Source organism: Lepus europaeus, chromosome X, assembly GCF_033115175.1.
Source record: "Lepus europaeus isolate LE1 chromosome X, mLepTim1.pri, whole genome shotgun sequence".
Classification (NCBI taxonomy): Eukaryota; Metazoa; Chordata; class Mammalia; order Lagomorpha; family Leporidae; genus Lepus; species Lepus europaeus.
The window spans coordinates 65,534,020-65,558,613 of NC_084850.1; the positions used below are offsets into that span (position 1 = coordinate 65,534,020).

General features: G+C 40.0%; 1 protein-coding gene across 2 annotated transcripts in view; it reads right to left on the minus strand.

Annotated features, from left to right (window-relative positions):
- BRWD3 (bromodomain and WD repeat domain containing 3) overlaps positions 1–24,293 on the minus strand; it is a 134,974-nt gene extending 110,681 nt beyond the window's left edge. For both annotated transcript variants that reach the window (XM_062182882.1, XM_062182881.1), the window contains exons 1-6: positions 24,056–24,293; positions 23,870–23,928; positions 23,638–23,667; positions 23,163–23,222; positions 7,922–8,072; positions 5,874–5,972 (exon numbers count right to left, since the gene is read on the minus strand). In XM_062182882.1, coding sequence (XP_062038866.1) covers positions 5,874–5,972; positions 7,922–8,072; positions 23,163–23,222; positions 23,638–23,667; positions 23,870–23,928; positions 24,056–24,086 — 430 coding nt within the window. In that variant the 5' untranslated portion in view covers positions 24,087–24,293. The remainder of the gene's footprint in view (positions 1–5,873; positions 5,973–7,921; positions 8,073–23,162; positions 23,223–23,637; positions 23,668–23,869; positions 23,929–24,055) is intronic.
- Between the last annotated feature and the right edge of the window lie 301 nt (positions 24,294–24,594).

Genomic DNA, 24,594 nt, shown 5'->3' on the forward strand with positions numbered 1-24,594 from the left:
AAATACATATTTTAATAAAGAAAAAAGAATACATTAGGAAAATCTCTGAAAGTTTTACCACAATAGCTCATAACTGAATTCTTCAAACAGATATAAAATAAACTTTTAAAATTTCTTCTGTACTAACAAACTATCTCAGCACAACACATAGTTGAGTTTGTGTAAAGTTTATATTCAAATTATAACTACTAAAAAGTTTCCAAATATTAATCTTTAGATGGATGAAGAACTAACAACTCTTAGTGGTGACAGTGCAACACCTCAAATAATACCGCAAATACTTATTACGCATAGCCTAGAATTTCTTTGAAGGACTTTAGGTTATGAATACTGCTTTCAATTTAGTTCAGTCCTCTTACTCTGATTTAATTTTTGCACAATCTAAAGCAGATTAATCAAGCACATAGCTAATAAAAATTGTATAACTGGATCTTAAATGTGAAATAATATAAATACCAGAAGCATCTTTTGCCTTTCTCTAGAGGAATTTAGAAACTTGCCCTTGGCAAAGGTAAGTCCTCATATGTGTAAAGTTCTATAGTAGTTACTGTGGAGAATGGAGTCTCAGAATTAATTCCCAATTCCTTCCCCAAGTTTCCTCACCCACATTTCATTAAATTACTAAATAACATTGTTGATTAAATATAGAAAGGATGTATGTGTGTGTATATATATATATATATATATATATATATATATATACTAAAACCTTAACAGTAAGAGAAAAAACAATCCAATTTAAAACTAGGCAAGGGGCCTGACATTGTGGCCCAACAGGTAAAGCCACCACCTGTAATACCAGCATTCCATATTGGGTGCCAGTTTGGGACCCTGATGCTCCAATTCTGTTCCAGCTCCCTGCTGATGTCCTGGGAAAGGCAGAGGATGGCTGGAGTGCTTTGGCCCTTGCTGCCCATGTGGGAGACCTGGAAGAAGCTCCTGGCTCCTAGCTTCAGCCTGACCCAGCCCTGGACGTTGTGGCCTTCTGGGGAGTGATCCAGACAAATGAAGATCTCTCTCTATGTGTGTCTGTGACTCTAACTTTCAAATAAGTAAACAAATTAAAAAAAAAAAAAAACTGAGCAAAAAGTGCCAGTGCCATGGCATAGCAGGTTAAACAGCTTCATGGGATGCTCACATCCCATACTGGAGTGCAGGTTCAAATCCTGGCTACTCTGCTTTGAATGCAGCCCCCTGCTAATATGCCTGGGAAGTAGTAGATGATGACTCAAGTACTTGATCCCCTTCCACCCACGTGGAAGACTCAGATATAGTTCCAGGCTTCTGGTTTGGCCTGGTCCAGCCCCAGCTGTTACAGACATATGAGGAGTGAACTAGTAGAGGGCAGATACCCCTCCCTCCCTCTCTCTTCCTCCCTCCCTCACTCCCCCATCCTCTCCCTCTCTCACTCTGTTTTTCAAAATATATATTTTTTAAAAATTTAAAAATGGGCAAAACACAGATACTTCACTAAACATATACAGGTTTGTAAATATGCACATGAAAAAATATTAATTGACAGAACCCAAACCTGATAAGAATGTGGAAACACAGGGCCAGCATTGTGGCATAACAAGTAAAGCCATCACAGGCATCCCATATTGGTGCTGGTTCAAGACCCAGCAGCTCCACTTTGGATCAAGCTCCCTGCTTATGTGTCTGGGAAAGCAGTGGAAGATGGTCCAAGTCCTTGGGCCCCTGTGCACAAGTAGGAGAGTCAGAAAAAGTTCCTGGCTTTGGTCTAGCACAACCTTAGCTGTTGTAGGCACTAGGGGACTGAACCAGCAGATGGACGATCACTCTCTCTCTGTCTCTCCCTTTCTCTAAGTGTGCCTTTCAAATAAATAAAATAAATCTTAAAAAAAATAAAGAGTGATGCTCTGCAAGTGTACATCTGTTATACCAAAGAAGTATGATGCTGACTATGAACATAGGCTTTTTGGAAGACAAAGTAATGTAACTTAGGCCAATCACGCAACTTCTCTGGGCTTTAGGTTCTTCTGCTATAAGCAGAGAGGTTTACAATCAGTTTTGTCTATACGTTGCCAAGAAATGAGGGCTTCCAAAGTCAAATTACTTGGAAAATATTCCCCATAAGGTGATTCTCAATGCATTTTAGAACATGAAAGGCTTTAAGAAGTGCTATATTCATTCAATTCTCCCCAATTTATTTTTTTGAAAGGGAAAGACAGAAAGAGAAATCTTCTATCATGGGTTCACTCAACCAACTAACAACAAGAGCCAGGGCTGGGCCAAGCTGAAGCCAGGAGCCAGGAAACCATTTGGATCTCCCACATGGGTGACAGGGATCCAAGTACTTGGGCCATCATTGACTGCCTTCGTAAGTGTATTACTAGGACATTGGATTAGAAGCAGAGCAACCAGCTGCTCCAACACTAGCCCCAATATTTTCCCATTCATTAAAAAAAAAAATCATTGTTTCCCACATTTACTTGACCATTGGACCCTTTTTCCCACGGAAATACTGTTAGTAAAGATCTTTCTAGTTCTAAGGTTCTTTGAGAAAGCTTTTAAGATTGACCTTCATGATTACATTGGTTTAATTGACAAACTGTGGAACTGATTGATTTAAAGTAGCTGTGGAGAGCTGTGCCCCAGAAGAAAATTGCCTCAAATTAAAATTTAAAAGATTTTCATATTCATCTTGCTTACTTTCTTACTTAAATCCTCTGAGATTTTATCAGTCTATGAATTCTAATTATCAAAAACAAAGTACCGCGGCTAGTAGGCACTACATGAAAATAAATCGCGACTGAATTATTTCTATTCTAAAAGTTCCTCTCCAAATAAATGGCAGATTTAAAAAGAATTTCAGAAACAGATATTTGGCACAGAAGTTAAGTTGTAGCTTGGGACTCCCTCATCCCATGAGCATGCCTACTATAAGCTCCAGCTACTTTACTTCTGGTTCAAACTTTTCACTAATCACACCCTGAGAAGCAGCAGATGATGGCTCAAGTATTTTGGTCCCTGCCACCTATATAAGAGACCTGGATTAAGCTCCAGCCCTCCCAGCTTCAGAGTGAAGTGGATGAAAACTGTCTCTCTCTTTCTCCCTCCCCATCTTGCCACCTTTTAAATAAAATACATATTTTAAAATTTGAGAGCATCAATAAAAGTGATATTACATTTCTTAAAAACCACTGAAAATAAGATTCAAAGCATTGTAAAGAGTATACTCTATAAAACCAACAGAAGTCTGAGAGTACATGCTTCATTAAAAGAAGGGGTGCTGTGGCATGGTGGGTAAAGTCACTGCCTGTACTGGCATCCCATATGGACGCCAGTTCAAGTCCCAGCTCTTCCACTGCCCATCCACCTCCCTGCTAATGCACCTGGGAAAGCAGCAGAGGATGGCCCAAGTGCTTGGGCCCTGGCCCCCAACATGGGAGACAGACAGAAGTTCCTGGCTCCTGGCTTCAGATTGGCCCAGCTCCAGCCATGTGGCCATTTGGGGAGTAAACCAGAGGACAGAAGATCTCTCTCTCTCTCTCTGTAACTGCCTTTCAAATAAATAAATAAATCTTTTAAAAAAACTAAAAGAAGGAGAAAAAGGGGGGTAAAGGAAGAAAGAATAAAGAAAATCTGAAAATAATACTCTAAAGACTTCTCTTCAGCACTTCACATGTGAAGACTGAAGGAAGTATAAAGCACTACAAAATAATGTTGATAGCATGGCTGAAAATATTGTATCTGTGCATATAAATAAATGTAAAAGTAACAAGATAGCTCAATTCAATAAACTATGAAAAGCTTTTAGGTAAAATGAACATTGGATAATTTGGGTGAATAAACAAAATACCCTTAAAAGTAAAAAAAAAAAAGAGGTTAACAATAGCATGTTCAATTACATCCAACTCAGTAGTCTACTCATCCAGCAATATCCAGGCTACAGAAGAGTATCGTTAGCAATATATCCTAGTATATCCAATTTCCCCTTAATAAGCCTTACGATTTTTTTTAAAAGATTTATTTATTTAATTGAAAAGCAGGGTTACAAAGAGATAGAAAGAGAGGGAGGGAGAGACCAAGAATGAAAGAGAATCTTCCATCCACTTGTTACTCCACAAATAGCTGCAACAGCCAGGGCTGGACCAGGCCAAAGCCAGGAACCAGGAGCCAGGAGCTTCATCCAGTCTCACATGGGTGGCCGGGACCCAAGCACTTGAGCCATCGTCCACTGCTTTGCCAGGTACACTAGCAGGCAGCTGGATCAGAAATGCAACAGGTGGGCCAGAAACCATTGCTCAGGTGCTAATACACACACTAGTGTTGCAGGCAGTGGCTTAGCTGCACCACAATGCTAACCTCAAGGCTTACAAATTTTGAATCAATGCCTTTGTCTCAATATCTTTAAAAATTACTTCCAAGGACAGGTTTTTGGTGTCGTGGTTAAGACATCATGTGGGATATCCACATCCAATATTGGTGTGCCTGATTCTAGTCCCAGCTACTCTGCTTGTGATTCAGCCTCCTGCCAATGCACACCTTGAAAGGTAGCAGATGAGACTCAAACAGTTGGGTCCCTGCTACTCACATGGGAGACCTGGATAGTGTTTCTGGATCCTGGCCTTGTTCTGGCCATGCCCTAGCTGTTGCAGGCATTTGGGAAGAAAACAAGTAGAATGAAAATCTCTGCAACTGTCTGTTTCTCTGCCTTTCAACTAAAATGAAAATAAAAATTCAAAAAATTCTTTGTAGTGTCAATGTATTTATTTAACATCTGAGGGTAAATAAGTTTTATAAACATAGTGTCTAAAACAATATTAAAAACACTTATTTTTCAATTTAAAATTCATCCATTTCATATTAATGGCATATTCTTTAAGTACTAGACACTATATGAAATTACATATGTTCTTTAGGAGAGTGAGAACTTAGGGAAGTAGAGTGGCAGTTATTCAGCCAGGACCCTCATCTTGCAAATATTTTATGAGAACTTTAATACAAATAGTTTTGTTCACAGGATCTCCTTGGGACCCACTATTAATTTCTCTTGAAAATGGTGGCCGGCGCCGTGGCTCAACAGGCTAATCCTCCGCCTTGCAGCGCCGGCACACCGGGTTCTAGTCCCGGTTGGGGCACCGGATTCTATCCCGGTTGCCCCTCTTCCAGGCCAGCTCTCTGCTATGGCCCGGGAAGGCAGTGGAGGATGGCCCAAGTCCTTGGGCCCTGCACCCGCATGGGAGACCAGGAGAAGCACCTGGCTCCTGATCAGCGAGATGTGCTGTCCACAGTGGCCATTGGAGGGTGAACCAACGGCAAAAAGGAAGACCTTTCTCTCTGTCTCTCTCTCTCACTATCCACTCTGCCTGTCAAAAAATAAAAAAAAAAGAAAGAAAGAAAATGGTGTGGCCAGAGATGTCTCAAGAATAATATGAAAGCGACATGTGAATGTCAGTAAACTAGAAACAGGAAGGGTGACTTTTTGTCTTAATAAACACAAATAAAAATATATAATATCACTACAAGTCTGACAGATAAAAGCAGAATGTAGTTTTGTTTCCTTCTGAAAGCTATCTTTATAAATTTCCCTGTAAAATCTTTGGGAAATTCAGCACATAGACATGTAAATACACAACCATATGGCTAAAAAACACCTGTACTACATAAAAAAAGAAATGCTTTTGCTAAGAAAAAAAGGAACAAAATAACTAAAAAGCAGTCACCTTTTTACAAAATCATGATTATATCTGATTAATTAAGTAAAAATACATGAAAAATTTGGACCAACAATGAAACTTCTCAAGAATGTAAGCACTCGTTTACACTTCAAATTTAATTCTGATACCTGTTCTTGGCTTTCTAATACATTCAGGAAGGAATGAATCAAGAATATGTTTCTCACTCACCCACATTTGGAGGTTTCACATAATTTACAGGTAGTTCTGGAGGTCTGCCTCTATGTAGAGCTGCAAAAGCAGACCCATTCCATAGTGTACTCTTACAGTCTATATAAAAAGAATAAAAGTTAGTCAAAGAATAGAACAATGTTTTTATAAATTTGCCTTAGAGGTAAATTATGAGTTCACTTTCATTTTCGTTATATTTTTAATGATTAAAACCACAGTAAAAATAATAGGCATATATTTAGACATGCTATAAACTAAATTATGACTGGTAAATACAACACTTAACATATCACCAGGGTGCTTGGTGTTTGAATCTTATAAAACATGTCATATACTAGTCAGCTTTTAAGTTTACATTCTTAATCTTTAGGCTTAATCATGTCTATTCATATAAAACTGTGTAAGCCAAGATATGACTATAGGACAAATATGAAATGGAAAATTCAGATACATTTATACTTGGGACATGCCCATGTTATAGAACATTTGCCAGTTGTGCCCATAGCAAGTAACAACAACATATATCAGATGATAAAAGACTATAAATAGTTGATGCTTTGTCTGACTTTTATGTTTACCTTTAAAAAAATTCAAGCAAATATTAGTCTTAATTATTTTGCTTTAAAACAAAAGTATTCTACTACTCTCCTGAAAGTTTCTAAGTTAACTCAATTGAAGAATTTGCCTACATTATAAAATGAGATGTTTAAAACTAGTATGTTAATAACACAAAACATAACAAACAAAATGGTTGCTAGACCTTAAGTATTTATTACTCCAAGAGATATTTTTTCATGTTCATAAAATAGCACTTTAAATGTTTTACATATTGGGGTTCCATGTAAAACTTTGGGAAAAATCTGTAAAAAGCTGAAATATAACACAGTAGAGAAAATATTATTGAATAATCACTGATGGGCCAATATTTCTGTTTAAATATTTTCAAATATAAATATATAAATCTAATTTTATCTATGTGTGATGAAGTATACAATATGACTAGGGTCATATTATCATGATCAATAAGGAATAAGAACATTAAAACATAATGAAAGTACTTAAAGCATTCATACTATATTTACCAGAGCAACAATCTTTGACATCTCTATTTCATGATTACAAAGGGGTTTTATATTCTTTTTTTAAAAGATTTATTTATTTATTTATTTATTTATTTATTTGAAAGGCAGAGTTACAGAGAGGCAGAGGCAGAGAGGCAGAGAAAGAGAAGTCTCCCATCTGCTGGTTCACGCCCCACATGGCCACAACAGCCAGAGCTGGGCCAACCTGAAGCAGGGAGCTTCTTCCAGTTCTCCCACGTGGATGCAGGGGCCCAAGCACTTAGGCCATCTTCTACTGCTTTCCCAGGCCATAGCAGAGAGCTGGATAGGAAGTGGAGCAGGGGGGAATCATACCAGCACCCATATGAGATGCCGGCACCGCAGGCAGTGACTACCTGCTTCGCCACAGCGCTGGCCCCAGGGGTTTTATATTCTTTACCTCTGTGATAGTCACTGTTTTACACAGAAGAGCTCCTATTGATACCCCTAAATTTTGTTACATGCTAAGAAAATAAAAACAACACTGGCAAGATAAGAAAATGAGTATTTAGAAAAGCATGGAGAAGCAGGCATTTAGTTCAGCAGTTAAGACACCTGAATCTCACATCGGAGTTCCTGGGTTCAATTCTCAACTCCAGCTTCCCGCCAAGGCAGACCCCAGGAGGCAGCAGGTGATGGCTCAAGTAACGGTACTCCAGTCACCCACATGGGAGACTTAGACTGTGTTCCTGACTTGTGGCTCCAGCCCCAGGCATTGCAGGCATTGGAAGAATGAACTGGCAGATGGGAATCCTTGTACGTGCACACTTTCTCTCTCTCTCCCTCCCTTTCTTCCTTCCTCTCTCTCTCTCTCTCTTAAATAAATAAATGAATAAATAAGCAAATAACTAGTTTTTTTAAAAAGCACAGGAACATATACTCAGCCAAAAATTTAACACATTTTCCTCTTTCCTCTGATAACATAGTTCTAAAATCTGAAAATCTTACCTTTGGCATCCCGTAACAGAGACTGCCGACCGACACCTAGTAAGGTCTGTACCCCAGGGACACTCTGAGGGATCTCCTTATCTAGTAAGGGACCAATCCGCTCGCAAATTTTAAGGAGGTAGTCTGGAGGAATGTGTGCATTGGCTGCCACCTAAAAAGCATAAAGAAAACAAAGAAAGAACTATTGTTTAAAATGATCAACCAATTTCATTAACAAACTGCTCTATCATGAAACAAACTAGCACCTTTACAATATGGAACCAAAAAATAAAATTTTAAATATTTAATACTTGAACCAAACTTAGGAAAAAATCATAGAAAATAAACATGATATAAAAACACCGAAACACCATGGCACTTACTCTTACATGTTTTGATTAAATCATCTGCTTAGCATGAAATGAGTGTTACAAAGCAGCAGAACTAAGTATGCCAAAGATCAAAACAGCACAAAAGTGATGTGTAAACTATTACTTGCTGTATTCAGTAGTGATGTTGAACTGATCAAGAATAACAGAAGATCTAGGTTCTGTACAAATGATAACACCAACGAAAGGTACTGCTTGCACCAGACTCTCACCCAAATCAGCATAGGGTTAATAGTACATATTTATATAATAAAGTATAATGGTTTTTCTTATAAAAGTTAGCTTATTTACAAGAATATGTCAAATTTATGACTTTAGAAATATCATGCTATACATAACAGAAATATGTATCAAAAATTCACTGTAACACAAACGTGTTTTTAAAAAGACAAATGGATGGGGTTAGTACTGTGTTGTAGCAGGTAAAGCGCCACCTAAAGTGCAGGCATAGCTCTTTGCTATGGCTGGGAAAGCAGTGGGGGAGGCCCAAGTCCTTGGGCCCTTGCACCCGCTACAGAGACCCAAAAGAAGCTCCTGGCTTCGGATCGGCGCATCTCCAGCCATTGCAGCTATCTGAGGAATGAACCACTAGATGGAAGACCTCTCTCTCTCTCTCTCTCTCTGCACCTCTAACTCTGCCTTTCAAATAAATAAATAAATCTCTTAAACAAAAGACAAATGGGGTGGGCATCTGGCACAGCAATTAGAATGCCACTCTGGGACACCCACATCCTATATAGGAGTGCTTGAGTTCAATTCCTGGCTCTACTTCTGATTCCAGTTTCCTGCTGCTGCACACCCTGGGAGGCAATGAACAATGGCTCCAGTGCTTGGGTCCCTGTCACCAATACAGGAGACTGACTTTAGCCTGGCCCAGTCTCAGATGGTGTGGGCATCTGGGCAGTAAATCAGCAGATAAAAGATCTCTGTCGGTCTGTCTGCGGCTCTCGCTCATTTGCTCTCCCCCTTACCCCACTCTATCTTTCAAATAATAAAAATATTTTTTAAATGCAAGTAAATTGCTGGATATGAGCCAACATATACAGATATGAATGGGACAATAAAACAACAAAACCTGTATATCATTTTTTAAAAATCCAAGCTGGCATGCACCTTGGTGCAGGTTAAGTCACAGCTTGCAATATCTGCATCACACATCAGGGTGCCAGTATGAATCCCAACTACTCTGCTTCCAGTCCAGCTCCCTGAGAATGTGCCTGCAAAGCAGAGGACATTGGCACAACCATGTAAGCTCCTGACACCAATGTGGGAGACCTGGAAGGCGTTCCTGGCTCCTAGCTTTGGCATGAACCAGACCTGGATGCTGTGGCCATTTGGGGAGTCAACCAGCAGATAAAACGTTTTATTTGAAACACAGAGTGAGAGAGAGAAAGATCCTCCATCCGCGGGTTTACTCCCCAAATAGCTGCAACTGTCAGGGCTGGGCCAGGCCGAAGCCAGGATCCAGGAGCTTCATCTGAGTTTCCCACTTGGGCCCATGGACTTGTCTGCTGCTTCCCCAGGTATGTTAGCAGGGAGCCAGATCAGAAGTGGCGCAGCCGGGACTTGAACCAGTGCCCATATGGGATGCTGGCATTGTAAGTGGTGCTTAACCTGTTACACCACAACACCATCTCCAAAATAAATCTTTAAAAAGAATAAAACTTTAAAAATCCAAGCTAATGTTCAAATCCCTGATATATTCCATAAATACCTAATTATTAAAACAGTAAATAGAGCAAATTAGGATACTAAAATATTTATATTAAAAATATCTATAATCTCTCCTTGATGTAGGTTCTTAAATCTACTTCTAGTTATAATGTCAATTTTTATAAGTGCTAGAAATAATGTCTTGACTGTTAAATAAGAGGTTTTTTTTTTTCCCTCCATACTATTTGTTGAACTCTTACTGTAGGGTTTATCTTATGAATACAAAGTAAACTGAAAATAGATCTTTGTAAAAATTAACACCGGGAGGTTCAGGAGGAAAATGTCGGCGGTGGCAGCTTGCTCCAGGGTTTCTCGGCTTCTAGGTCGTCCCGCCTCCAGGTGGGCCGGCCTATGTGGAGCGGCTGGGGAGGAGGGCTCAGCTCGCATGTGGAAGGCCCTCACCTACTCACGTCGCGTGGGCGTGAGCATGCTGAATGTCTACCTGAAGTCGCCCCGAGTTCATCGCCTACCCCCATCTCCACATCAGGGCCAAGCCCTTTCCCTGGGGAGATGGGAACCATACTCTGTTCCATAACCCTCAAGTGAATCCACTTCCAACTGGCTACGAAGATGAATAACGAGACGTGGACCCTCACAGGCACTGGGGACCACCACTCTGCATACGGACCATAGAAGTCTATGGGACCTTAAGCTCACCTTCCTTATTTGTATCAAATGATGACCATTATCCTGATCTTCCATCTCTTTGCTTACGGCAGGAGATGGCTTAAATAAATAACTTAAACGTAAAGAAAAAAAATTAACACTGGGAATAAGAGAGGGAGAGAGAGGAAGAGGAAGAAGGGTGGGAGCGTGGGAGGGGGAGAGCAGGATGGGAAGTATCACTATCTTCCTAAATTTATATATATGAAATGCGTGGTTTGTATACCTTATTTTTAAAAATGTGTATTTTTTGTAGTTCATGGCTTCCAGCTCATCCCAGTCCTGTCATTGCAAGTATTAATTTGGAGACTGAACCAGCAGATGGGATCGCTCTCTCTCTCTCTCTCTCTCTCTCTATATATATATATATATATCTCCCTCTTTCTCAAACAAATAAAACAGTTCTTATCATCTATAGAAACTGATACCCTGATATCCTAGCTAATAATTCATACTTTCCATGTTAGGGTATTTCCCAAATATACCTAAAATATAATTAATATCCTTAAAATAAATATAGTATCTGAGTGAAAAATCAACAGTATTGCCATTAAGATCAAAAAAAAAATAATACCACACAAAAGAACACTTTAATAACCCATCCCTGGTGTTCACCATGAGAGAAGAAAAGTTGTGTGTAAAAAAGTGCCTGCCATAAAGCAGGACTAGGTAAATATTTGTTCAATAAATCAATGAATTAATGAATAAAAATCAAAGTAAAGTCTAACTACAACTAAGGATATCATAAGAATTCCTAGATGCTCAGATTCTCCTATCAGGTACACTTGCTTTCCTTAGGAAACCCAGGTCAAAGAATTATAATCCAATATATATTCAGAATTCTGGGAGTATAAGAGATTCTAGTGTGATTATTTTATTTCCTGCCAATTATCTTTTGAAAGTGCCTGCAAAAGAAATTTTCTGCAAAAATATTTGTAATCTCCCCAAAATAACTGGGACCTAGGAAATGGTCATGAATAGCAAGGAAGAATAGCCAGTAGATTATTCTAGATTCGGGTCTAGAAAGTTTAGCTTCTGGATTGGAACAAGGGATCAAGCAAACTCTTTCAACTATTTCTTCCATCTTTAGTTTTATTTTCCAAGCAAATAACTATATATATAAATACAGTTCAGTAAAATACACAGGTAATATTCAAGTCAAAGCAGATGATGATTCAACCTACAAAACAAGGGCAGGCATTTAGCCTAGTGGTTAAGATACCAGTTGAGATGCTCATATCCATATCAGAGAACCTGGGTTTCAGAGTTGGCTTCAGCTCCTGACTCGTCTCCTGCTAATGAATACGGTGGAAGGAAACCGTGATGGGCCGAGTATTTGAGTTCCTGCCACTCACAGTGAGACCTAGATTGAGTTCCCAGCCCCAGGCCTCGGCTCATCCTGGATGTTGCAAGTATTTGGGGACTGAACCAGCAGATGGGAACCACCCACCAGCCTCTCAAATAATTAAATAAAAACATTTCTTATTATCTACAGAAACTGATATCCTGAAATCTTAGTTTATAATTAATACTTTATATATTAAGGTATTTCCTAAAAATACCTTCATAGAAATATAATTAGTACCCTTAAAAATATAGTATCTGGCCGGCGCCGCGGCTCAGTAGGCTAATCCTCCGCCTTGCGGCGCCGGCACACCGGGTTCTAGTCCCGGTCGGGGCACCGATTCTGTCCCGGTTGCCCCTCTTCCAGGCCAGCTCTCTGCTGTGGCCAGGGAGTGCAGTGGAGGATGGCCCAAGTCCTTGGGCCCTGCACCCCATGGGAGACCAGGAGAAGCACCTGGCTCCTGCCATCGGAACAGCGCGGTGCGCCGGCCGCAGCGCACCTACCGCGGCGGCCATTGGAGGGTGAACCAACAGCAAAGGAAGACCTTTCTCTCTGTCTCTCTCTCACTGTCCACTCTGCCTGTCAAAAAAAAAAATATAGTATCTGAATGAAAAAAATATTTCATATTAAGATCTACAAAAGCTATACCTTTTTGTCCCAACACTGTCTTAGACAAGGAGGTCTTCTGATATTAGGAATTACTTTTCATCAAATAAATGCTGTTATCAGGCACTTTACATATGTAGAGTTGTAGGTGATGTCTTTACTCGCAATCTTCTTTTCACCCCCTGACCAACTTAAGAATTATTCATTTGTTATAAAGTCTTCACTAAATACTATAGAAATGCAATATATATGGCAATATGTATTCCAGAAAATGGAAGTACTCTAATTAGAACTTTTAGAATTAACTTTTTAGAGAAAACGTGTCAGATTTATAGTTAAAACACACTTGGGGCAGGCATGTGGCACAGTGGGAAAATGCCTGGCTCTGCATCCAATTCCAGCTTTCTGCCAATGAGCACCCTGGGATGCAGCAGGTGATGTCCAGCCTTGGCTGTTGCAGGCATTTGGGAATAAATAAGTAGATAGAAGATCTCTCTCTCTCCCTCTCGCTCTGGCTCTGGCTCTTTAAAAGTTTTAAACTCACATCTTAAGTCCCCTGCCTACTTCATTTTTATAAAACAATGAAGTTAGATTTTTCAGCTAATTATATAACATTTTAAAATTAATTCCTCAGGGGCAGGCCAGTGTGGTACAGCAGACTGAGTCTCACTTGAGATAGCAGCATTCCCTATTGGAATGACACTTCCAGTTCAAAACATTCTACTTCTGGTCTAGCTCCCTGTTAGTGCACCTAGGAAAGCATAAGACAGCCCAACATTTGTGCCCCTGGGACACCAGATGGAGTTGCGGATTCCAAGCTTCAGTATTGTGAAACAAAGGATGGAAGATATCTGTCTCTCTCTCTTCCTTTATCTTTCTTTCTCCCCCTACCTCCTCATTCCCTAACCCCCTTCCACCTCTGTCACTCTGCTTTTCAAATAAATAAGTGAAGCTTTTTAGTAATCAATTTCTCCTTAAAAATTCAAAAACACATGACTAACAGTTATGAATAAGTATGTATACTCAGCAACTAAAACAAGGTTTAATTTCTTTTAAATTTTTCCCTTGAAGATCTGCATGATAAACTGGTAAATAAATTTCACAAGTTTGATTTTCACCTAATATAGTAGAAAATTACTGAATTTATAAGCAGTCCATTTTATCAATTTCCTCTAAAATAAAAATTTGACTATGACTAGAGAAACATATATCTACCAAAATAACAGCAATTAAAATCTTTTAAGCTTAAACATGTTAACTTATCCTTTAAACATTAACAGGCTTCCAGATTATGGTCTATCAGTGATGTAGTTCTTACAATAAAATTTCTTCTAAAAGAATCTTTAGGTTTTATATGTGGTATTAGTATTTACTTGAGTCCATTTGCTTTTGATTAAACCTGGAATTTTGGGAGGCTGGAATTGTGGTACAGTAGGTTAAGCTGCCACCTGCAATGGGGGCATCCCATATGAGCACCAGTTCATATACTGGTTGCTCTACTTCTGATCCAGCTCCCTGGTAATGTGCCTGGCAAAGCAGAAGATGGCCCAAGCACTTGGGCCCCTGCCACCCACATGGAGACCCAGATGGAGTTCCAGGCTCCAGGCTTTGGCTTGGCCCAGCTACAGACGTTGAGGCCATCAGAAGCGTGAACCAGCGGAAAGATCTCTTTCTGCCTCTGTCATTCTGCTTTTCAAATAAATAAATAAATATTTTAAAAATAAATAATGACAACAACAAATCTTAACAATAATAAATCACTGACAGCTTTACTGTTCCTGCTTTTGAAAGAAAATGCTGGAATTTTTTAAAGGTGATCTTTCAAGGCACAAGAACCCTCATCTATGCTGAGTTGTTATGTTTACGTTTTAAAAATATTTTACATTAAAACTATGTATAAAAACTGGGACCATGCTGTGGCGTAGCAGGTAAATCTACTGCCTACAGTGCCAGCATCCCATATGGTGCCGGTTCAAGTCCCTGCTGCTCTACTTCTGATCCAGCTCTCTGCTATGGCCTGGGAAAACAGTAGAAGATGGCCCAAGTCCTTGGGCCCCTGCACCCACGTGGGAGACCCAGAAGAAGCTCCTGGCTCCTGGCTACACATTGGCACAGCTCTGGCCATTGCAGCCAGTCAGGGAGTGAACCAGCAGATGGATGACTTCTTTCTCTGCCTCTCCTTCTCTCTGTGCAATCTGACTTTCAAATAAATGAATAATCTTTAAAAAAGTATGTACAAATATAATACAATATACAATAAAAGCCATTGAAAAATTATAATTAACACAACAGCTATAAAGCAATGAAAACCATAAATAAATCTAAATAATTTGAAAAAAATTAAATGAACCTTAGATTACAAACCTGCTTGATAGGAAGATTAACCTTAAGAGCAAATCACAACTTAATTACCACACTTCCGAATTATTATGACAACTGAGAAGACCAAAGAACTAACTGAGATGATCCTACTCATCATAATTAGTTAAAAGGAATCCAGCCAGACACTGAATACAATGCAAAAACTGGATAATCTCAGGAGGTCAGGCTTGTACCAAGAGCTAGATTTTTTAAAAACTGATTTTCAGACAGCAATGAAATTGTTTTTACCCTGGCTTTTAGAAATAATATGGCTGGACAAGTAACTTTTAAAAATATATATACAAGAAGGAATTGTGTATGTGTGTGCGTGTATTTGCTTTCTAAATAAAACCAGGTTCTAGAGTTAAAATACATAATCAAACTAGGATCATATGCTGAAGTGAAAACATTTTGTCTGGGATTTTTAATTTTGGGGGGAGGAGAATGGAAGAGGCTCTTACAAAAGTCTGTCACATAATCTTTTGATCTTTGTGAACAGAAAACAAAATAGATTTTGAAAAATACAAGGCTTTAACTATATCAATATAAATGCAGCACAGAGATAAGCATGGGACTTTGAAGTCTGAGAGCATGGATTATTCCAGCTCTAAAATTTACTAGCTGTTACTCTTTTCTGGCAATGTGATATAGCACAAAGATTTAGATTTGAATCTTCCCAGCATTGCCAGCTCCTATTTATGCGACCTTGGACAAAGTTACTTAGCCTCTCTGAGCCTGAGCGTCCCCATTTGGGAATAATGGTAACTATCAAATAATTTGGTTAAGGCAAAACCAAAGTCATTCACACATATATTCATTCATTCAGACATTTAAAGTAGGGGGATGCAATGGAAGGAAGATTAAACTGCTACCCCTGGGGGAACCCACAATCCCAGTGGAAGACACAAACTAGTAAACAGAAACAAATCACAGCCGCCAACTGCCTGGAGGTTAGTACGGTGAGCTAAGGAAGCAAAGAAGTACAGTACCTACTTTTGCCTGCAGGTAAAGGTTCATGTCCAGTTTCACACTTGAAGGATAAATGAAAGTTCACAAGACAAAAGGAACTGAGAGTATACTGGACAAAGAGAAAGGCACTCCCACCCAGAAAAACACTTCCCACAGTGATTAGTATCTTCTCAATGTTTAAGTGTTCTCCCTGAAAGATGTTAAAAAGAAAAAAAAAGGAAAACTATCTATAGTCTCATGCAATTTGGAAAGGAAAAACCACAAATGCTTGTACAAAAAAAGACTGGAATAAAATACTAAAAAAAAATTAACAGTACTTTCCTTTTGATGCTTTTCAGTAAAATATAAGTGTCTACAATAGTTTGGCACTGTATCTTTTAAGTGCTGAGTTTTAAAGTTTCCTTAAAGGAGAGGGGTAAAGGAAACTGACCAGGCAGGCCTTTGTCTAGTCATATCACTGGTTACCAGGGGCGCTACAAAGCCTCAGGACTTCCTATCACTTTCCTTTGAAAATGTTAATCATTATTCATAGCACTTCTTTTTCTTCATATTAGCTCTAAGATTTCTCAGGAAAGAGACAGCCACAGCAAACCCTCCCAAAGCTCAAGTATTCTCTAGGTCACACAACTTCAAGAAAGCACTAAATGTACGATAACCCTCAGGGCAGATTAAATCAATACAAGGACAGAGGACCCACCCACATTCTAAAAGTTGCTCAGTTGGGAAAGATCCACTAAAAAAAAAAAAAAACTCAGCTAGCAGATTAAATAAGCCTTAAAAACATGTGTCACAAAATGCTTCTAACAGAAGAAAATTAAATAATTGAGGGCCAGTTAACTATAAAGCATCATGATAGATACTGAAGGGAATAAGAAAATTTAAGGTAACCTATTTAAATATAAGAAAACAATTTTCAATAACATATAGAAAATAAAATTCAGGATAAGATCAAACAGAAAAGTTAAGAATTCCTGCAGGGGCCGGTGCTGTGGCACAGCAGATTAAAGGCCTGGCCTGAAGCGCCGGCATTCCATGTGGGCGCCGGTTCTAGTCTCCTCTTCTGATCCAGCTCTCTGCTAAGCCTGGGAAAGCAGTAGAAGATGGCCCAACTCCTTGGGCCCCTGTACCCACATGGGAGACCAGGAAGAAGCTCCTCTCTCCTGCCTTTGGATCAGCGCAGCTCAGGCCGTTGCGGCCATCTGGGGAGTGAACCAGGGGATGGAAGACCTCTCTCTTTCTGCCTCTCTGTAACTCTGTCTTTCAAATAAATAAAATAAATCTTAAAAAAAAGAATTCCTGTAATACGACATCAGACAGACTCACAGTATAACTCCCACCTATAAAAGAGTGAATACTCTATCAGTGTCATACTGAATCATTTTTCTGGTATTTATAAAAATGCAAATAACAGTTATCTTGTGGCATATGTTCATTTTTTTGTCTGAGTTAATATAGACACACTTCAAAACTTCACCTGGGGCTCAATTCTGAAGTTCATATTTCAAATAACTCCTTTTTATAGTAGTGTTCAATATGCCCTTGCCTTATAAAAATATTAATAAAATAGGGAGCCAATAAATACCTAGCTAAGAAAATAGCAATTCTGGGATCATAGTTCTCCAGATTACCCTGCTAGCCATTCAGCCTCTTTGCCTTAATCTTAAAATGTAGTAACCAATTCATTAGCACAGCATTTTAAAATTCACAAAATTCATTCTTTCACACTTAACTCTTTCAGTATACACAATAACCTTGTAAAACAGGTGGGAATTTTCATTTTTTAAATGAGGAAATTGGATCTCTAAGAGATTAAGTGACTTGCCCAGGGGTCACTTCAGCAAGTAAAGTTGTCTTTTACAATAAATTTTAGTGTCTTCTCTATAGCCCACAAATTCCCACATGACAAATGTCAAACAAGGTCATCTATAAAATATGACACAAGCATTAAATCCCCTTTAGATTACTATTTTGTTCCTTACCAGTTAGTCAATGTCAGAGGTAAACAAAAACACACAAACTAATCTTCAAATGTGACAAAGTTAATTTCAGGACAAAATTTGGTAAGGCAAATACACAGAATCCAAATCTTTAACTTCTCTAACAGCATCTCTCTTCGTGTTCATATCATTTGCACTAAAATAACCATTTTTCCTAGGATTAATGAGAAGTCTCCAAAAGGATTTTAATCATTGAAAGTATGTTTCTACAGCCCAAATGTGAAAACAGCCAGGGATTAAACACAGACAGCTAAAGACAGTTTGTTTCAGAGAGCAGGAGTATACCTGTGGATCAGGTAAAGCAGTAGTCAGGAATACTGGTTTCCAGATATTGACTGCTGTCTGCCATACCTATCAATTAGCATTATATGCACACTGCACAGCACTGGGGCTGAGCAGCATATGCATTTTGGTTTCCCATGATGCTTTCTGTTCTTCCTAACTATGGCTGTGTGTCCACATGGCAGTTAATAAATCACACATGCTTAAACTGCTTTCACACTTAAAGATACAATAACTATAGCAGCAGCACTCAAGGATAATTCTGCTATTCTAACAAACAATTTAAGGTATTACTAGTAATTGGAGAACAACAGCTAAATAAGGTTAAAAAAAACAGAATACAGGTTAGTCCAGAATTCAAATATAGTAAAGTAGTTGGTGAAGATCAAAACAGAAAATGTTACACAGTTTTTAACTTGAATGTGTTATATGCAGATGCAAGTTCTTATATTAACATGTGATCGTAGATGCATATATTATTTTCAAAAACAGTAATGAAAATATAATCTTAATTTTTTTTTAAATTCCTTCAAGTTTTGGGTATATAAAATGAAGGTAACACAATCTACGTCATTCCAAATGTTAAGCATTAACAGGTGCTTTCAATTATATGGATGAAAAATGCTGAATAAAGGTAAAAATATATGCCACTCCTAAAGATAATTATGCCTTTGGTTCACTCTTATGATAGGAATCCTCTTAAAATGACTCAAAATTCTTAAAACACGACTTTAAAAAGGTTTCTAAATCACTATTCAATATATAAGTTTCTGATGTTAACAAAAACTGCTCATTTAAACACACACACAACACAACACCCTTGAATCACTGTCTGTCCTTCTCAATAAAGCTCCCAGGAGGAATCAATACAACAGCCTCAATTTGAGAGGGTCCTCACAAAATAACATCAATAATTATTTAAAGAATTTACCTTAGGATGAATTATAAAACCACATCTAATTCTATTACATTCTCAATAACCATCAACAAGGAAACAGAAAATAAAGAGAAATGCCGAGATCAAACTTCAGAAACAATTACCACAACTTCGAACTATTTTCCTCTATCATTTCTTAAAATTCTAAAAAATTAATTTGGAATATTTTATTTTGAATATTATATTTAAAATCCTTACATAAGTTCAACATAGACTGACAAACATTTCATGTACAGACTAATTTTTTTAAAGGCCCTTCAGATCTGGGTATGTCAACAGTTGCCTGCTAGCAGTTTTAACAACAAAAAAAACACCTTCCCTGGGACTGATGCTATGGTGCAGGGGGTCAAGCTGCTGCCCATATGGGTGCCAGTTTAAGTCCTGCTACTCCACTTCCAATCCAGCTCCCTGCTAATACATCTGGGAAAGCAGCAGAAAACGCTACTCACATGAAGACTCAGCTGCAGTTCCAGGCTCCTGGCTTTTGGCCATTTGGGAAGTGAACCAGTGGATGGACAATATCTTTATTTCTCTCTCTCTCTCTCTGCCTTTCAAATAAACAAATCTTACAAAAAAGCACCTTCCTTGTGTTCCAAAATATATTAAATCACGTGTTCATGTTAAGAAAAAAGGAGGAGGTTCTAGAATATAAAATAACAGTGGTAATGAAGTGTTGAAAATATCCAATTTATCATTACCTTAATATTCTTCTGGATACATCAGGTTAAGCAGCACAGTCAATTCAAAAGAAAATTTGCTGATGAATGGAAAGGCAGGATTTTTGTTTCAAATATGCAGTATTTATGGCTATGCAACACGAATTCACTATGTAGATATCTTGGTTCATAATCTTTTTATCTCTTCATTATGAATCTGTACTTTTCCTTTTCATATGCAGGTCTTAAGTTTTCAGTATTGCCATATAATTTAATATACCAGATATGTCAAAATTCTATTAGTTATTAATACTTTACCCTAAATTTCAGTCCCAAACATGTAGCTAAATCAAAGAACTCACTTTACATATAAATTCAGTTTTAATAACAACTTTAAAAACAACCCCAAGAAAAAACTATTTCATCTCTCCTAAAATGAAACCACTCAAAATGAGAGGTCAGATGTTAAAAGATTTTAATCAACAATACAACCAACAACTTTAGCACTCAGCTGAAAACTGCACACTCAGTTCTCAGGCACTCCATTTCTTTTCCTTCTGTTCAAATTTTCATTCAACTTTGCCCCATCTTCCCTTACAAAGAAAGCCACAGGTAGAGAACAGAACTCTGACTTAAAAGAAGACCATGATATCAAAAGTAGTATCTCTTGAAAATCTGGATCTGAGTATGGAAAAATAAAGACCTGAGAACACATTATAAAAATTAAATGAAAAATAAGGATACACTACTTATCTAAACAACAGATAATCATCAATAGAAGAAAATTCTCTGTGTACATAAAATTAAGAATATATAAGGAAATGTACCTATAAAAACAGAAAAGAAACAATAAAATGATAAAAGGTTTAAACTGAGTATATGTAAGGATATTCAAAGTGAAAAATGGTAGTCAGCTCAACTAGTGGCTCTCCTCAACTATTAAAACAACCAAAAGATTAAAAGCAATTTAATATGTAAAAGTACTAGGAAAACATAAATAAAACAAAAGTCTAGTAAACTGCATGTGTGGCGAGACTTAGTATTTTTAATAACTTCAAGATTATCACTGTCAAGTTAGTTTATTTTTTTTTAAATATTTATTTTTGTATTTGAAAAGCAGAGTTACAGAGGCAGAGAGAAAGAGGTCTTCCATCTGCTGGTTCACTCCCCAGATGGCTGACAAGGCCGGAGCTGCGCTGATCCGAAGCCAGGAGCTAGGAGCTTCTTCTTCCGGGCCTCCCTCGAAGGGGCCATCTTCTACTGCTTTCCCAGGACTTAGCAGAGCTGGGTCAGAAGTGGAGCAGCCGGGACTCCAACTGGCGCCCATGGCGCCCATATGGGATATCCCTATGGGTGCAGGCACTGCAGGGGGCTGCCCTACCCACTATGCCACAGAGACAGCCCCTGTGAGTTACTTTAAAAAACTTTTGGGGATGGTATTGTGTGGCTCCAGCATCCCCCCGGGCACAGGCACCCGTGCCGTGCCGGCTCCTCCACTTCCTATCCAGCTCTCAGCTAATGTGCCTGGGAAAGCAGCAGAAGATAGCCCAGGGACATGGGGCCCCTGCACCCACGTGGGAGACCCGGAAGAAGCTCTTAGCTTCAGACCCACCCAGCTCCAGCCCTAGCAGCCATTTGGGGGGGGGTGAGCCAGCGAATAGAGGATAGCTGGCTCTCTCTGTAACTCTGCTTTCCAAATAAATAAATCTTAAAAAAACAAAAAAAAACAAAAAACAGCAAGCTACCAGGCATTCAGAAGTCTGTTGTAGGAAAGGGAAATATTTCTTTAAAAAACAACTTTTACCACGTGCTTAAAAATAGTCCACTTACAGACACACAATTGGTGTGAGAGGGACAAACAAAAAAATGTCAATACACCTTAGTATTAAAACTCTACCTTCAATATCTTACAAGTCATTGACTGTTTAACTATATACTCATATGGGTAGCCACTATTGTTTTTTGCTTTTTGAGAAGGGACGGTACTTCGAGTCCAACAAAAAGTCCAACTGAAAATTAAATAATCTGGTAATTCGTGCAGTTTTTCAAAAACAACTTTTATCCACGTGAGAAAGTTACCATTAATAGTATAAATGGCCAAATATACCCTTATCACAATCCTAATACCATTTTCTGTGATTTGAAAGACATAAGAAAAAAATTTAGCTGGCAGATTCCATAATAATTAACATGGCCTCACTGTTCTAATATGAGAAATACCAAAATGAACACCAGAGCAATTTAAATAGTCTTATTGCAACGAAATCTGTAATCATCTTATATATCTTTAGAATACAGTATGCCCCTCCAACTTTCTTTAACTTTGTCCACTTTTCCTTCATTTGAAACTTATTTGAAGAAAAGATAGCTGAATTTAGATTTTTCTAACATCACCTCTTTCTCCTTTCATTACCCTCCAATTTGCTGCACCAGTGGCTAACACACGGGAACCTCCTCTCGCCAAAATAAAAAGGATCACCTTTTTTGTGTGTTAACATTGAACAGAAGGTTCATTTATCCTATGAATTATATTCGCAGCAGAACAGTGTAACCAATGCCTTTGGTTCTTTAAAAAAGTATATTTTAAAATACGTCCATTGTCTCCTGGAAAATCTAAAATCATGTTTCACCAGTTCTTCAAAAGGTCGTTATCTATAGTTTTTATTTGGCGAAAATGCATCTGTACAAATAGGATTTGCTGATGATTTAACGAGCTATTTTCTAAGATCTGAGATATACAACGAATATGCTTTTATTCAGTAGTGCAGTATCTAAGAGGCAGATTTTGGAATTCGCTCGATGCGCCTTATTATTTTTAATTGTGTCGTTTTTTCCCAGTCCCGAGTCCGTCAACTCCCCTTCTGAGCCCCTGAGCCCCCCCCCCCACCAAAAAAAAAGACCAAGCCTGGCCTCAGTTCCCGTATTTCAAGCCAGGACCAACCAGAAACCAGTTTTCTTCCACTAATCCGGAACTCCGGGCTGTTAGCAACGCTGTCATTGGCCAGCGTCAGTCCTTGGTACGTGCCCCAAGATAACCCCCTGGTTTCTCTCCCTTTCCCCCTACAATGGGCCTTCCCCGATGTTTGTAGCATATTCATAATCCAAAACACGGCACCTCTCAAAACCAACTCACATTCTTCAAAGTTTTCGGGTAGAAAGAAGGCAGGCCAAGAGGGGCAAGGTACCCTTTCTCCGACTCGCGGGGAGGGGGGAAGGGGCAGTCGTTCGGCTCAGCACCCAGCTCTAGAGCCTTGTTGGCTGAGGGGTCGGAGGTGGGTAGGGGTACAAGGTGGAGAGGGAGGGGAGAAAGAGTTAGATTAAGTTGAAATGAAAACTTTACTCACCAGATCCTCGAAGCTTCTTCGGTGCTCTTTCCCCTCCCAATCTAAGCGGCGCGGAATCAGCTGGGGGCCGGAGGAAAAGAAAGGGGGAGGGGGGCAAACGATGAAGGCGAAGCCACCGCTCCCCATCAAACCGATCCAGCTCGGGTCCCTGTCCTCGAGCCTTTGGCTTCTTCATTTCTTTTGGTCCAATAGCTACTGCCTCAGAGCTAGACGAGTGTGTGTTGGGGGGGAGGGGGAGGCCGAGGGGGAGGAAATCCTGAAAAACCGCCTCCCACAGGCATAAAGAGGGGGCGAGTTAAGCCCCCAGCGTCGTCCGCCCCTTTGGAAGGAAAAAGCCGGTTCACCCCGGTGACAACAGCGATGAGTGCCCAGATCGAAGCCTCCCTCCTGGCCCGTGCCCTCCGCCCCGGACTTGCCCTCCCCTTCCTCCAGTCTCACCCAACCCTCCCCACCCCTTCCCGAAGGGGCTCAGTACCTGATGCTCCTCGAGCTCCTGCACTAGCACCTGAGCAAAAGGGAAACACGAATGAGGAGCGGCTCGGGCCATCAACCCATTCCTCCCTCCCCACTTCGAACCCAGACGCTGAGGGTAGGACTAGTCAAGGCCGGCCTTTCCCTCACCCTCAGCGGAACCGCTCACCCCGCTGCCTCGATTTCCCCTTTCGGGACCATTCCCCACTACTCCCAGAACGCCTTCTCCCCCTCACCTGAGCAGATTTGTTGCAGGGTCCGGACTGCAAGAACCTAGCGATCAGGTAATACAGCTCTGAGGAAGAGGGGGGGAAAAGAGGTTGAGAGGGAGGCAAAGAAGAGAAATAGAAGCTTTTTCAAAAGAAACTGACAGCCGTCGAGCTAAGCCCCCATCCCCTCAACCCTCAGACACAGCTACCCACCGGCTTCTATCTGAGTAGGTGCCGCCGCCATCCTTTTCCCGAGGGGATTTGGGGGCTTCGCTCCGGAGGGGCTGGCGGGGGTGGTTGGGGGCGCTGCCTCTATTGTAGTGGAGCCCCCATGCCCGGGAGTCCCGCCGCTTCCGCCGCACTCCTCGTCCCAGTTTCGGTCTCTCTCGGATTCATCGCATCACGTTTCGACCCATAGATATTCTAGCCCAAGAGCTGAGGAGGCGGAGGAGGAAGGAGAGCGAGAGAGAAGAGGAGGGAGGAGCCGAAGTGGCGGAGAGGTGGGCGGGGGCAAAGGAGGTGGAGAGAGGGGAGGGCAAAGCCGGTGAGGAGCCCGCAGAGCCCGCTGTTCGCCGCTAGAGGCACTGTACCAACCACCTGGCCCAGGCTCTCCAGAGGGCCTTCGGTTGCTTAGCTACCGCTCCGGGAAGGAGGGGAGGTGCTAACTGACGGCCGACGCTCTGGCAACCGCCGTAGAACTCTGTGGTGGCGTTCGCGTCGGTGTTTGCGAGCTCCGGAGTCACTTGCCCTTC